Source organism: Hordeum vulgare, chromosome 7H (assembly GCF_904849725.1).
Source record: "Hordeum vulgare subsp. vulgare chromosome 7H, MorexV3_pseudomolecules_assembly, whole genome shotgun sequence".
NCBI classification, from domain to species: Eukaryota; Viridiplantae; Streptophyta; class Magnoliopsida; order Poales; family Poaceae; genus Hordeum; species Hordeum vulgare.
In genome coordinates, this window is record NC_058524.1 from 256,136,389 (window position 1) to 256,148,491 (window position 12,103).

At 52.9% G+C, this 12,103-nt stretch overlaps 1 protein-coding gene across 3 annotated transcripts; it reads left to right on the forward strand.

The window, feature by feature from the left end:
* Positions 1-3,910: 3,910 nt before the first annotated feature.
* On the forward strand, positions 3,911-8,954 carry LOC123409104 (protein SOSEKI 3-like). Of its 3 annotated transcripts, XM_045102087.1 has the most exons (7): positions 3,935-4,468; positions 4,558-4,627; positions 4,703-4,818; positions 4,917-5,892; positions 8,281-8,424; positions 8,533-8,583; positions 8,674-8,954. In XM_045102087.1, the coding sequence occupies exons 1-7, from the start codon at positions 4,216-4,218 to the stop codon at positions 8,750-8,752; spliced, it is 1,689 nt and encodes a 562-aa protein (XP_044958022.1). In that variant the 5' UTR covers positions 3,935-4,215; the 3' UTR covers positions 8,753-8,954. The 3 variants fall into 3 exon arrangements, with proteins under 3 accessions (XP_044958023.1, XP_044958022.1, XP_044958021.1); XM_045102086.1 differs by having other exon boundaries at positions 3,943-4,468; positions 8,281-8,583; XM_045102088.1 differs by lacking the exons at positions 8,533-8,583; positions 8,674-8,954 and having other exon boundaries at positions 3,911-4,468; positions 8,110-8,361.
* Positions 8,955-12,103: the final 3,149 nt, after the last annotated feature.

Consider the following 12,103-nt stretch of genomic DNA (forward strand, 5'->3'; position numbering starts at 1 on the left):
CAACAGAGACGCTAAAAACTCACCGGCTAGCTCGGTGCCCTCCAACTCCGCCACCCCTTCCACATCTTTGGAGGCGGATCATTAAAGCTCCACCTCATCCTCATCCTCGATTTCGACGGGGTCCGACACCTCCATGTCAGCAGCTGGCTACCGATAAACTTGCAGGCGCTCAAATAGTTGAGGGTGTAGCCGGCGTCCGCTGTCAGATGACGAATGATAATCAAAGAAAGACAAGAAACATACTCAATGAAGGAACATACCGTCGGAGCCGGATAGCTTCGGTCGTAAGGGGACATGCCCCACTCCCATTCACCACCTTCATCCATGGAGGCGGAGGAGATCAAGTTCACCTGCTGGGCCACCTTGCCGGCTCGAAAGTTCTTCGTCGAGAGCCGGCATGGATCATGCCGGCCGCCCATCTGGAAGATCAGGTGCGGCCGGTGCTGCAGAGGCAGGATCCGGTGGGCCACCATGGTGGCTAGCAAATCTATGGCCAAAAGGCCTCGAGTCTTCAAAATCTCGAGGTGGGCGCATATCTACTTCACGTCTGGGATGGGCTTCGGAAGCGAACTACTCCAGTTCAGCTTTGCAGTCGGCGGAGCGATGGCGAAAGGAGGTAAGTTGATGTAGTCGTGGAGGAGATCCACATTCTTCACGTAGAAGAATCCCCTCTGCCAATTCTTCACCGAATCTTGGAGAGGCAGCTTTGGGAAGCCGGAGGCGGACCGGTGATGAACAAGGTCAACGCCACAAGGGGTCATCCTCTTGACGTTGGGATAATTGGTCGGCGTCAATTATTGCTTGAAGAAGAACAACTTACGCCACAAATCCAGGCGGGGTTCAATCCCCACGAACCCCTCGCACATGGTGACGAAGGCTGCGAGCTGGAGGAAGGCATTGGGCGCAAGGTGATGCGGCTGCAAGTCGAAATGCACGAAGAATCTCGAGAAGAAGTCACTGGCGGGAAGCCCAAATCCACGAAAGAAATGCTCCTTGAAGATCACCAGCTCGCCGACGCGAGGGGTCGGGGATCCTTCGGCGTCGGGGAGATGCACCGCCACGGGCTCCGCTGGGGGCAGCATATGGCGGTGGCGGAGCACCTCAATGTGCCCTTCGGTGACGTCGCTGCCTTCCGAGGCGCCTCAAAACTTCACCTTCTCAGCGACGGTTTGGGACATGGTGGAGCGGAGACGAGGAGCTCCGGCAACAAACGGCGACGAGGGAGCGAGCGATGTCTCCTTCTCTCTCTGGCTCTCGGAGGGAAGGGGCACTGGAATGGAGCGGGACGGGTGCAAATGGCCTCTTCGGCACCCTGCCCCTCCATTTAAACTACCAATGAGATCGTGGGGAGGGATCCGGTGCGCACGATCCCCACCCCCTCCGAATCATGCGGGATCCTTTAATGCGTTCTGAAATATCAACTGTCGCAGCGCAATCCGAAGAGGATCCCCGTGCGCAGGCCGAGGGCGCGGCGGGCCCCATGTCGCAGGCCCAGTCCCGTCATGCGCATGGCTTGTCAGGGCGTGGTGCCCAAAGGCCGACGCGTGGCACACCATTGCTGCGTGCGACGAAGCCGAGGCGTCCGCCGGAAGCCAGCCGGCTCCCGGCCCAAACGCTTCCCATACAACGACTCTCAAGGCTCGCAAGCCGGATACTCAAGCCGGGAAGGCCCTTCGCCTCGAGACGGCGGACCTCCCCTGCTTCGGGGACCACTAACGGGGGGATAACCCCGGGGTAGGCTCATCAAGCCTACTCCTCTATACTTTGGTATAAAAAGGAGCAATAGCATCCTCAACTACCGGCTCCTCCTGTCGGGCTACGAAGTACTTGCCAGCTAGGAGAGTAGCCGTCTACTCTCTGGCCGGCTGGCCAAGCCGCCAACCGGCTGAAGGGCACCTGTCGCATCAATCCCTAGGATGTGAAGGGGGCCTTCGATTAAAGGTGAAGGTACGCCAGCACGGGTACGAGGGAGAAGCGCACACATGGCTATAGTGTCAGCGGCCGTACCGTTGACCGACGCCGGCTCCGATCCGTCAACCATGCACAGTACCCGCACGCCAGCGCCCACTCCATTACCCGGTCCGACGTGGCTACAGTGGAAACGGTCGTACCACTGACCGGCGCTGGATCCGGCAAGACGACGCCGGACGTACATCACACGTCCTGCGTGGGGAGCAGGCACCAACCCCATAGGCTGGTCGGCACGTCCCATGGCCAGATGGGACCTTGCAGCCGGCGGGCCCCTCAAGTGACAAGACTAAACCATAGTGGGCCCCCTGGCGGGCCTGAGAGGTTGTCAGTCGGGTCCCCCATTATGTACTTATATCCATTTTGTAGGTCGGTGGGTTCGTCTATAAAACCCCCCGCCCCCTCCATGCAAAGGGTCGGCCATTCTTGCACCCCCCACACACAGGAGAGGTAGAACGCGAGCCGTCTGCTCCTTCTTCCTCCTTCGTCGAACAGCTCAAGGAGCATCCTGTAAACACTCTGGTTCATCAACCATTCCGGCAGGACTAGGAGTATTATCTCCCACTGAGAGCCCCGAACCTGGGTACATCGTGCGTCTTGCTCGCTAGTTATCAATCTCGTTCTCGGAGGCCGCCGGTGTCCTTTAAGGCTCCAACCACTCTTGATAAGCCTACCTATGGCATCTGTCGTGAGAAAACGACGACACATATCATGATACCATATCATATTAAATGTTATGCTATTATATGTCATGCATGGCAAAAAATGAACTATCCTATGATAATAACATATTCCCTCCGTCCCAAAATAAGTCTTAACTTTGTACTAGCTCTAGTACAAAGTTGTACTAAGCTTGAGACACTTATTTTGGATAGAGGGAGTATAATACTATGCATTAGGCTGGCCATAATGGAAGTAACTTAGGTATTATCATGTTCTTGGAACTAGCAAACATGCTGATGTGGCACATAATTGAAGATGAGAGAGATGGTTAGAGTAACATAGGTAGATACCGTAACATGTTAAATGCTATTGTACTACTACCTTTGTTCCTAAATGTAAGTCTTTTTAGATGTTCCATTAGAAGGGTACATATGGATGTATATAGACATATTTTAGAGTGTAGTTTCATCCATTTTATTTTGTACGTAGCCTATAATTCAATCTCTACAAGGTCTTATATTTCAAAACGGAGGAAGTATGATACTAGTTTATGATACTATGCATTATAGAGATAGTATAAAATACAATAGTATCATATGCATGATACTACTATATGATACTCTTCACTATGACCAGTCTTACGGATGTAGTATCATATAGTAATATCATATGCATGATATTAGTATATAATACTTTCCATTACAACTAGCAAACAATGCATTGGCATGATTTTATTTTAAATTATTAATATTTCTATGATAACGTGATAAAAAACGATGCATTGACACACGCCTTAGTACTACTTTCTGTGTAAACTAATATAAAAATGTTTAGATAACTAAAATACTCCCTCCGTTTTTAAATATAAGTCTTTAAAGAGTTTTCATTAGGGGACTAAATACGGAACAAAATGAGTGAATCTACACTCTAAAACATGTCTATATACATCCGTATGTAGTTCTCTAATGAAACCTCTAAAAAGACTTATACTCCCACTGTTTTGAAATATAAGTCTTTTAATTGATTTTACTAGGTGTCTACATACGAAGTAAAATGATTGAATCTACACTCTAAAGTATGTCTATATACATTCGTATGTAGTCTACTAGTGAAACCTCTAAAAAACTTATACTAGAAACGGAGGGAGTATTTCGGAACGGAGGGAGTAGTAATTTAAACGCTCTTATATTAGTTTATGGAGGGAGTACCACGGAAGGGATTAATCATTGATTCTTGAGGCCGAGACGACACATGGTTAGTCCAAACACAAACAGTGATGCATTATTGACTCTCTCTCTCTCTCTCTCTCAAAACCCCTGTTTGATTTGATCTCTCCCTCTTCCCCGTCTCCCATCTCCATCAGACCAACACACCCCTGACTCAACCTAACTCACTGCTGCTGCTGCTGCTGCCACCACCGCACCACCTGGAGCTGCGGCCATTAATGCGCTCCCTCCGCCTCTTGCCATGTCCAGGACCTGCCGTGGTCTGACTTGATCCGGCTGCGCGGCTGCTTTGCTGCTCCGCTGGGTGCTTAATTACCCCCAACTGTTTCAGCACCAGCAACCTCCGCGACAAGGAAGGATGGAGGGGAGGGCGCGGCGGCGGGGCACCGGCATCGGCACCAGCGCGAGCCCTGGCCGCAACAAGGTCTGGGTCGAGCCGCCGGGCAAGAGCCAGCACCACCCTCCGCGCCGCTCGCCTCCGCCGCCCCCGCCCTCGGCCACGGGGAAGAGGGTGGCGGTCGTCTACTACCTCTACCGCAGCCGCCACCTGGAGCATCCCCACTTCATCGAGGTGCCGCTCGCCTCGCCGGAGGCCGGCCTCTACCTGCGAGGTCAGTCCACTAACAGACGCCCCGCACCGCACCGCCCTTTCAAATTCACCTTTGCCCCCCTGATGCGATTCCTGTTGATGGCTCCGTAGATGTGATTAACCGGCTTAACGTGCTGCGAGGGAAGGGCATGGCGGCCATGTACTCCTGGTCCTGCAAGCGGTACGCCCATTGATTGCTCTTGCCGAGGGTTGAACTTTTCTCTTTGGTTGAGCTGATCCGTGTAGCTTCCCGCAGGAGCTACAAAAACGGCTTCGTGTGGCACGACATCTCTGAGGACGATCTGGTGCTCCCTGCACAAGGCAACGAGTACATCCTCAAGGGCTCCGAGCTCCTGGACCGATCGCCGCCTGGTAAGCAGATCGCACTCATAAACTCTGTTTGCGTTCTTCTTCAGCAGATCTTGCTCCAATTTGCCTTGTCCATTGTCTTTGACCTTGTCTTGTTTCAGACCGGCAGCAGAATGGCGTTAGCAACACCAAGGGCGAGAGTCCCAAGCACCCTCAACAAGAGTCTCCTCAGTCGCGAGGATCGCAAGAAGGGTGCTCGTCATCGTCATCCCCGTCCCCATCTGCTGTTATCAAAGAGGCCTCACCTCCAACTCCTACTCAGCAACCACAACAGCTGGCACAGTCCATATTTGTGCCATCATCATCTGCTTCCACCAACCGCGAGGATGAGCAATGCAGGACTACACATTCTGGCTCATCGGGGAACCTGTCCCCTGAACCAGTAGGAACTAATGTTCCATTATCAGAGGCAAGCTCCCCTGGACCTTCCGAGTACAGAGTTTGCAAACCCATTGGAGCACAGGATGCGTCCACACAAACCGATGATAGTGAAAGGCATGTTCCTTCTAAGCATGCTCGCACTGAAGGAATCCGTACAGAGGATTGTACATCAGACGCTGAAATTCAAGAGTGTCATGAAAGAAGCATGCAAGCATCGCCAAAGGTCCCTGTAGTTGTTCGAGAATCACCACAGGTGTGTTCATCTGATGCTTCTCCTGGTGGCAGAGTTGAGACATTGGAATCCCTGATAAGGGCAGAGGCCAGTAGGAGGAGTAGCTATAAGGTACTAGAGGAAGAACATCTCTATGGCCCAATGGGTGTGAAGCTGAAGCCAGCCAATTTGCTCATGCAGCTGATCACCTGTGGGTCTATCTCTGTCAAAGATCACCGTGGCTTTGGACTCATTCCAACATACAGACCACGGTTTACTCAAGTTGAATTCCCTTCTCCAATGTTCTCTACTCCTATGGCATTGCGGCACCTTGACAATATTCCTTGTAGCACAAGAACGATTGGAATAAGAGTTTCTGAGTCAGAGCATTTAAGTGAAAGCTTGGTCGAGGAGAATAAGCACGAAGAGTCAGGGAGAGAGGAAATACCCACACTCAAACGCTCATCATCTTACGACGAGGATAGGTATGTCATAAAACACATTGTTCTGATTGTGGGCTATCGTGTTGGTACCATGGACTTCGATGCATGATTATCTTGACAGCGAACTTTTTTGTTTTGCTTATTGGATAGCTGAGGCTCACATTGGTTAGTCTCACTTAATGTTGGACATTTGTGATCTATCTTAGAGTTTTCTTTTTCAAGTAACACAAAGCTTGTGTCTCAATATATTGAAACACTGAAAAGAAATACAAAAGCCCAAGAAGGGGTAGGGTACAACATAAAGCAGGGCACTGAGACTTAGAGCATCTCCAGCCGCGACCCCAACAGCCCCCTCCCCCCCCCTCCCCGCGGCCATTTTTTTTGCCAGCGGGGCAAAATGGAACAGTCGCCCCCCCCCCCCCCCCCAAGAGCCCGTTTTTCGCTAGTTAGGGTCGATATTGGCCCCAACGGTCCCAGGCCAGACCCAGCGCACTGGGGGTCGCCCGGGGGCGCCGGCGGAAACTTTTTTGGCGCGGAAGTTCTCTGGGCCCGCCGAGTCAGCGACTGGCGCGCGGTTGTCGTCCTCATCTCCTCGTTTCCCGCGGGAAACAATGCGAAGGCTACGCTGTCGGTCAGCCTTCCATTGATTCACGGGCGGCGCAGTGAAGGCGCATTGACGTGCGTCCCGACGACACACGTCCGGTCGGTTCCTGCCACCCGTGCACACGGCGCCGCTCCGTTGCCCGCCCGCCCGCGGCTATATAAGGTGCCCTCTCCCCGCCGGTGGCCACACACCTCTCTCGCCGACGCACTCTCCTCTCCTTCTTCGTCACCGACGCCTCCTCTCCCTTTTCCTCCCCAAAAGATGGCCGAACGCTTCCCCGGCGACGGAGCAGCCAATGGCTTCGGCCGCCGTCACCTCCGCGAGGACGAGGCCCGCCTTCTCTACGAGGCGGACTACCCGGCGCCGCCGGACATGCGGGTGCCGGGGTCATGGAGGTTGAGCGCCGGCGGAGTCCCGGTGCCACCGTCGCCCTCTGGAGCTGACTAGCGGGCAGAGATCGTGTATCCGGTTGTCGCTACCGGAGAGCTCGCGCAACCTGCCGAGGTACACCCCCGACAGCAACACGCTGTGGACGACGTACTTCGAACGTCGGCACGCCGACCAGCTCGCTGCCACCAATGGGGTCGAACCACGCGGCTGCCACAACTCTGAGGGGCGCCGCCAATGGTGGGGCGTCCCCGGCCGCACATTGGAGGCCGTCCTCCGGCACATCGAGGGCGGCAACTCGCCGAGGTACGAGTACCCACCGCCAACCGCCTTCTCCCGCCGCCGCGGCAGCTCCTGGACGCCGAGGCGGATGGAGACGGCGTCGTCCTCGTTGTCCGGCTCCGCTCCTGCTACTCCGGGTCGCCGGCGTTCCTCCCCGACATCGTCATCAACGAGCCCGACGCTTCCTCCCGCCTTGTCAAGCCGAAGACGGAGCCGGGACTCGTCCCCGTCAAGTAGAAGCCGCCGCCGAGACCGCCCTCAAATGGGCGCGGGACGACTACGTCCGGGAGGAGATGGAGCGCCAGCGCCGCGCCCTGGAGGATATCGTCGCCCGGCGCCGCGGCCGGGAGGAGAGCGGCGTCGTCATCCTTGACGACAACGACGAGGAGGCGCTGGGGCCTTCCAACCCCGTTCGCCACGGCGACCCAGGGCAGGGGTGCAGCAAGGACGGCGGCGGAGTGCTGGACGACGACGGCGGTGACTACGCCAATTTCTACAAGCTTCTCGGCGATGTACTCTCTCCGTCCCAAAATAAGTGACTCAACTTTGTACTAAAGTTAGTACAAAATTGAGTCATTTTTGAGTCACTTATTTTGGGACGGAGGGTGTAGTTTAGTTTAATTATGTTTAATTTTGTTTTTATTTCATTTTTGTACAAATTTTAATGAAAACTATGAATTTCCTTCGAATTTGACTCGGTTTTGGGCGACTTTGGGCCGACTTTATTTTTTTCAAAACAACAGTTGGGGCGACTGGGAACCCAAGACCCCCATGCTGATTTTTTCGCTGGCGCGCCCCCAGGCGGCGCTATTTCACGCCCCTGGGGGGCTGAACGGCTGGAGATGCTCGTAGTCAATTCATTTCTTTTTTGCATTATAGTGTCAATTAGAGATACAAAAGATCAAAATAGAATCAAAGGATGTTTGTTTAAAAGATCATAAGAGAATCAACCAATTAATAGCATTCATTTCACTTTGTAACTGCAGCGAGTCACTAAATTGTGTCCTACCTAACTACCAAGAAACTGGCAAGAACTATCATGTTTTTAGTTGCTATGTCACCCTGCTCTACAGTACCTTCCTTGAAAATATGGTTAGTATTTTCATTTTCTCTGGATATACTTTCTGTTGACTCAGCATCTCCTCTGAATATGCCAGAGTGTATTTAGTGCCAGACTCTAGAAGGGATATGGAAAGCTTGGCCGAGTCGGGTAGTTTCAGATGTCTCCCACAGACTATCAAAATGATACCATGCAAGCAATCCAGAAGTGGAACAGCATTCTCCCCCAACTCTGATGTCAGGTACAGCCCTAGTCGACAAGAATGTAGTACTGGATCCTCACCACTTGGTTCATCAAGAAGTGCAAGCAATAGGATGACTGACCCACGAGGTAAACTATCTTCATCAAGGGGGGAGTCATTTCACGAGGAGAAGGACAAAATGATCAAGATCGAAGAAAGGTTTGTTACTTCTCATTATTCTTATTCGTTGGCTTAGTTATCTATTGTTTCTAGATATTAACAACACACACCAAAAATTCATAACTGCAGGCTTGCTTCTGGAGCACGGGTTATAATCCAGTCTGCACCCTTGTGTGAAGAAAGTGATGACAGCACCGAATCACTGTAAGGGGTTGTGTTACATTTTGCTGTGAACTTACCTTTGGAATTTGCTGATTGTCTTGAAGTTGTTGGGGGCAGCTTGAAAGTGCAGTTTGATTCATTTTGTAACCAGTGTGAATGCGATAGTCATTGTTTTGTTACACCTTCAGGAAGAATTTGTTACTCCAGAGTGTCCGTACAATATATTACTCTGACCAGTTTCTTTTTTACGTTTTGTGTCAGTTTGTTTTTACCCAAAAAGGCTTTCGCCCTACCTTATAAATAAAGCAAACCGTTCCACAAGGATCAAAATCAAAAATTCAGAAATACATAAGACTTAGAGTTGCAATCTTCTTTTTACTATCTGTGGCTCAGGACCAGTACATGGTAAATGCTAAAAGCAACTTCAATGGGGCGATTCATTTCGACCGCCGTCGTCCGTTTGGGTTGGTGCGGACATAAAAGTCGGCCCAACGCGCCGATCCAAACGGACGCGCGTTCGCCTGGCGACCCATTCCCGGCCTAATTTTGGGCCGGATTTGCGTCGGCGCGGACATGAGACGGACACGCGCGCGTCCCTGCTCCTCTCCCCTGGCCCGCCGGTCGGTGACATCCACCATCATTTCCCCCCATTCTCTCCAAAAACCCTCCCACCCGCGCGCTCCGGCCCCACGCCCATCATGGATGGTGACCTCGACGCCGCCGCCGGCCTCGCCTCCCTCGCCTCGTCCAACAAAGGTAAGCCTCACGCCTCCTGGAAGGCCGTTGCGCCGAAGCCGAAGAAGGTGCTAACGCTCGAACAACGGGCAAAGGAGTCGGCCAAGAGGAAGGACCGGAGGCACGCGGCGGGCGCGAGGGATGAAGTCATCGCGGCGGCCGTCCCACAGCAGCAGGTCACCAACGCCCGCGTCGCGGCGGCAACGAGGGAGGTGCTTTGCATGTTGGGGTTAAACCGTAGTCAGCACGACCTCATCAACGCCGTCGTGGCCGCCGCGGTCAGCACCGGCTCATCCGCCTTCCCTCGGACGCTGCTCCCCGACTCGCCCGGCGCGTTGGTTTGCAACCCGGTGCCCGGCTTCCACGTCTACCCGCAGGCCTCCCGCCTCTCGGGGGAGTGATCGCTCGAGGTGAGCGTGGTCGCGCCTTCCACGCTCGCGCTCGCGACCATCGACCTCAACGCCACACCGGTGGTCGCTGGCTCGTCAGCCGGAGGCGCGCGGAAAAGCGGGACAGACGCCAGCCGACCAGCTGCCGGGCGCGCGACACCTGTTCGACAGAATGCCGGCCGCCGGCGACGACGACTACACGCAAAACATAATCTTTGAGGTTGGTGCACTGGTCGCTGGCTTCGATTCCGACGAGACACAAAGCCAGGATGGTCGAGGCTACAATGAAGATCAGGCCGCCTTCATGCGTGATCAGGTCGGCCTGGACCTGGACGGCTTCCCTCTTGATCATGAGTTCCCGGAGGACTACAGGCTAGAGGAAGAGGACGAGTGCGGCATCGAAGCAGAGCCTTTGTTTGAGGACGAGCTCGCCAACCAAGCGGACGGGACGACACCGAAGCGCAAGAGCAAGCGGACCAAGGCATACACGGCGGCCGAGGACAAGCTTCTTTGCGAGTGTTGGAGAGACATTGGGCAAGACCCCAAGACGGGCGTTGAACAAAAGCATTTAACCTTTTGGATTCGTGTTCGCCGTGAGTTCCATGAGCGCAAGAAGTTTTTGTCGTATCAAATAGCAAGCGCACGCGGGTCGGTGTCCATTTCGAAGCGTTGGAGGGTGATCCAATAAGAGTGCAACAGGGTGGGTGTCCATTTCAAAGCGTTGGAGGGTGATCCAATAAGAGTGCAACAAGTTTTGTGCCACTCTTGAGCGGCATCGGCGTGCAAGACATGGTACGCTAACAAGCCGCCCTCTTTTTGTGTCATCAATTATATGCTTTTGGGTGTTCGTTTGCATATCATTTTGCCAATATGCTTGCATGAAATACATTTGTAGACATTTTAAGCTTTGAAGGCATTTAAGGTCCAACACAATGGCAAGTGCTTCAACCTCTCCCATTGCTTTAGGGTGATGAAAGACGAGGAGAAGTTCAAGGTGCAATATGCTGGCTTCAAGTCGCGTGGTGGGAAGCAAGCCGTGGAGGAGGTTGGGGACGGCGAGAAGGCTCGGTCGAGGGGGAAGACCAACTCCAAGAAGGAGGACAAGCGGGATGCAGCATCGATCGCCTTGATCGCAACCGTGGAGGGCATGATCACCAAGAAGGACTCAAGGGAGGAGAAGTGCCGGCAAGAAAGAGAAGAGCAAATAAACGCCTTCTTGGAGATCCAAAGAAGGAGGCTTGACATGGAGGCGGAGAAACAAGCACGGATGCTTGAGATGGAGGCGGAGAAGCAAGCCAAGATGCTAGAGATCAAAGGCCGCCAACGCTAAGACCAAGGTTAAAGAAGTGGCTCTCGCGAGCATGATGACCGGGGTGGAGATCATGAAGGTGGATCTCAACACCGTGTCGTCAAGGAAGAGGTCGTGGTTCGAGAAGATGCAGGCTGACATGCTCAAGTTCGACGAGGAGTGATCTATAGCGGCGAGCGTCATCTTTTTTGGATGCCGACAGGTGTGCTGGCATGATCACGGGGCCGTAATGGTGTGGTCCCACCCTTTTTGTGTGCTGGCATGTGTGTCGGCCGTCTGGCGAGTGCGCCAACATGAACTGTGGTGCTATTTTTTAAGGCCGGCATTGTATTGCCGGCACTGGCATGGTGCTAGCATGAAACATGGCCGCTGACATGATGCTGACATGAAACATAGCCACTGACATGATCAACTGTTGGATGCATTGTCGATCCAAATCTAAAACGCCGGGCGGGCGGTCGACCCAAATGGACAAAAAACAGACAAATTCGCCCTTCCTTTGGGTCGCTTCATTGAAGTTGCTCTAAATGAATCAGTGAATAGCTTGTTTCTTCACGATTTTGCTAGGTTGGCGTGAAACTGTGACAATACTATTCCATATTTTAAAATTTAAACTCACATTAGATACATCACCTGTCAAACTCAATGCATAGCTCCAGTGGAAGCCTCGAGTTAGCTTTTGTTCGTATATAAAGCGTGAGCCTGCTCTTCAGCTGACCTAAGGCTAACTTCATCGCGTGATCCTAAACAGACGTTCGTTTTGCCCGGATTTTCTCCGTTTGGGTAGGAAGATGGGGTCGTGTCCGGTCCTGTCCTGGGATGCGTTGGCCGTGTGTCCAGCGCACGGCCGTATCCTTTTGCCCCATCCTGTCCGTTATGACCTAAAATGATCATATTTTCGTATCAAAACAAGTTTGCACATCAACTCAATCGAAATTGTTTCTAAATAAAATAGTTTTACAAC

Coding starts and splice junctions, on each gene's coding strand:
- LOC123409104 (XM_045102086.1), top strand. CDS start 4,216: ATGGAGGGGAGGGCGCGGCGGCGGGGCACCGGCATCGGCACCAGCGCG. Junction 5,893..8,280: donor TCATCTTACGACGAGGATAG/GTATGTCATAAA, acceptor TGAATATGCCAG/AGTGTATTTAGTGCCAGACT. Junction 8,584..8,673: donor ATGATCAAGATCGAAGAAAG/GTTTGTTACTTC, acceptor TCATAACTGCAG/GCTTGCTTCTGGAGCACGGG.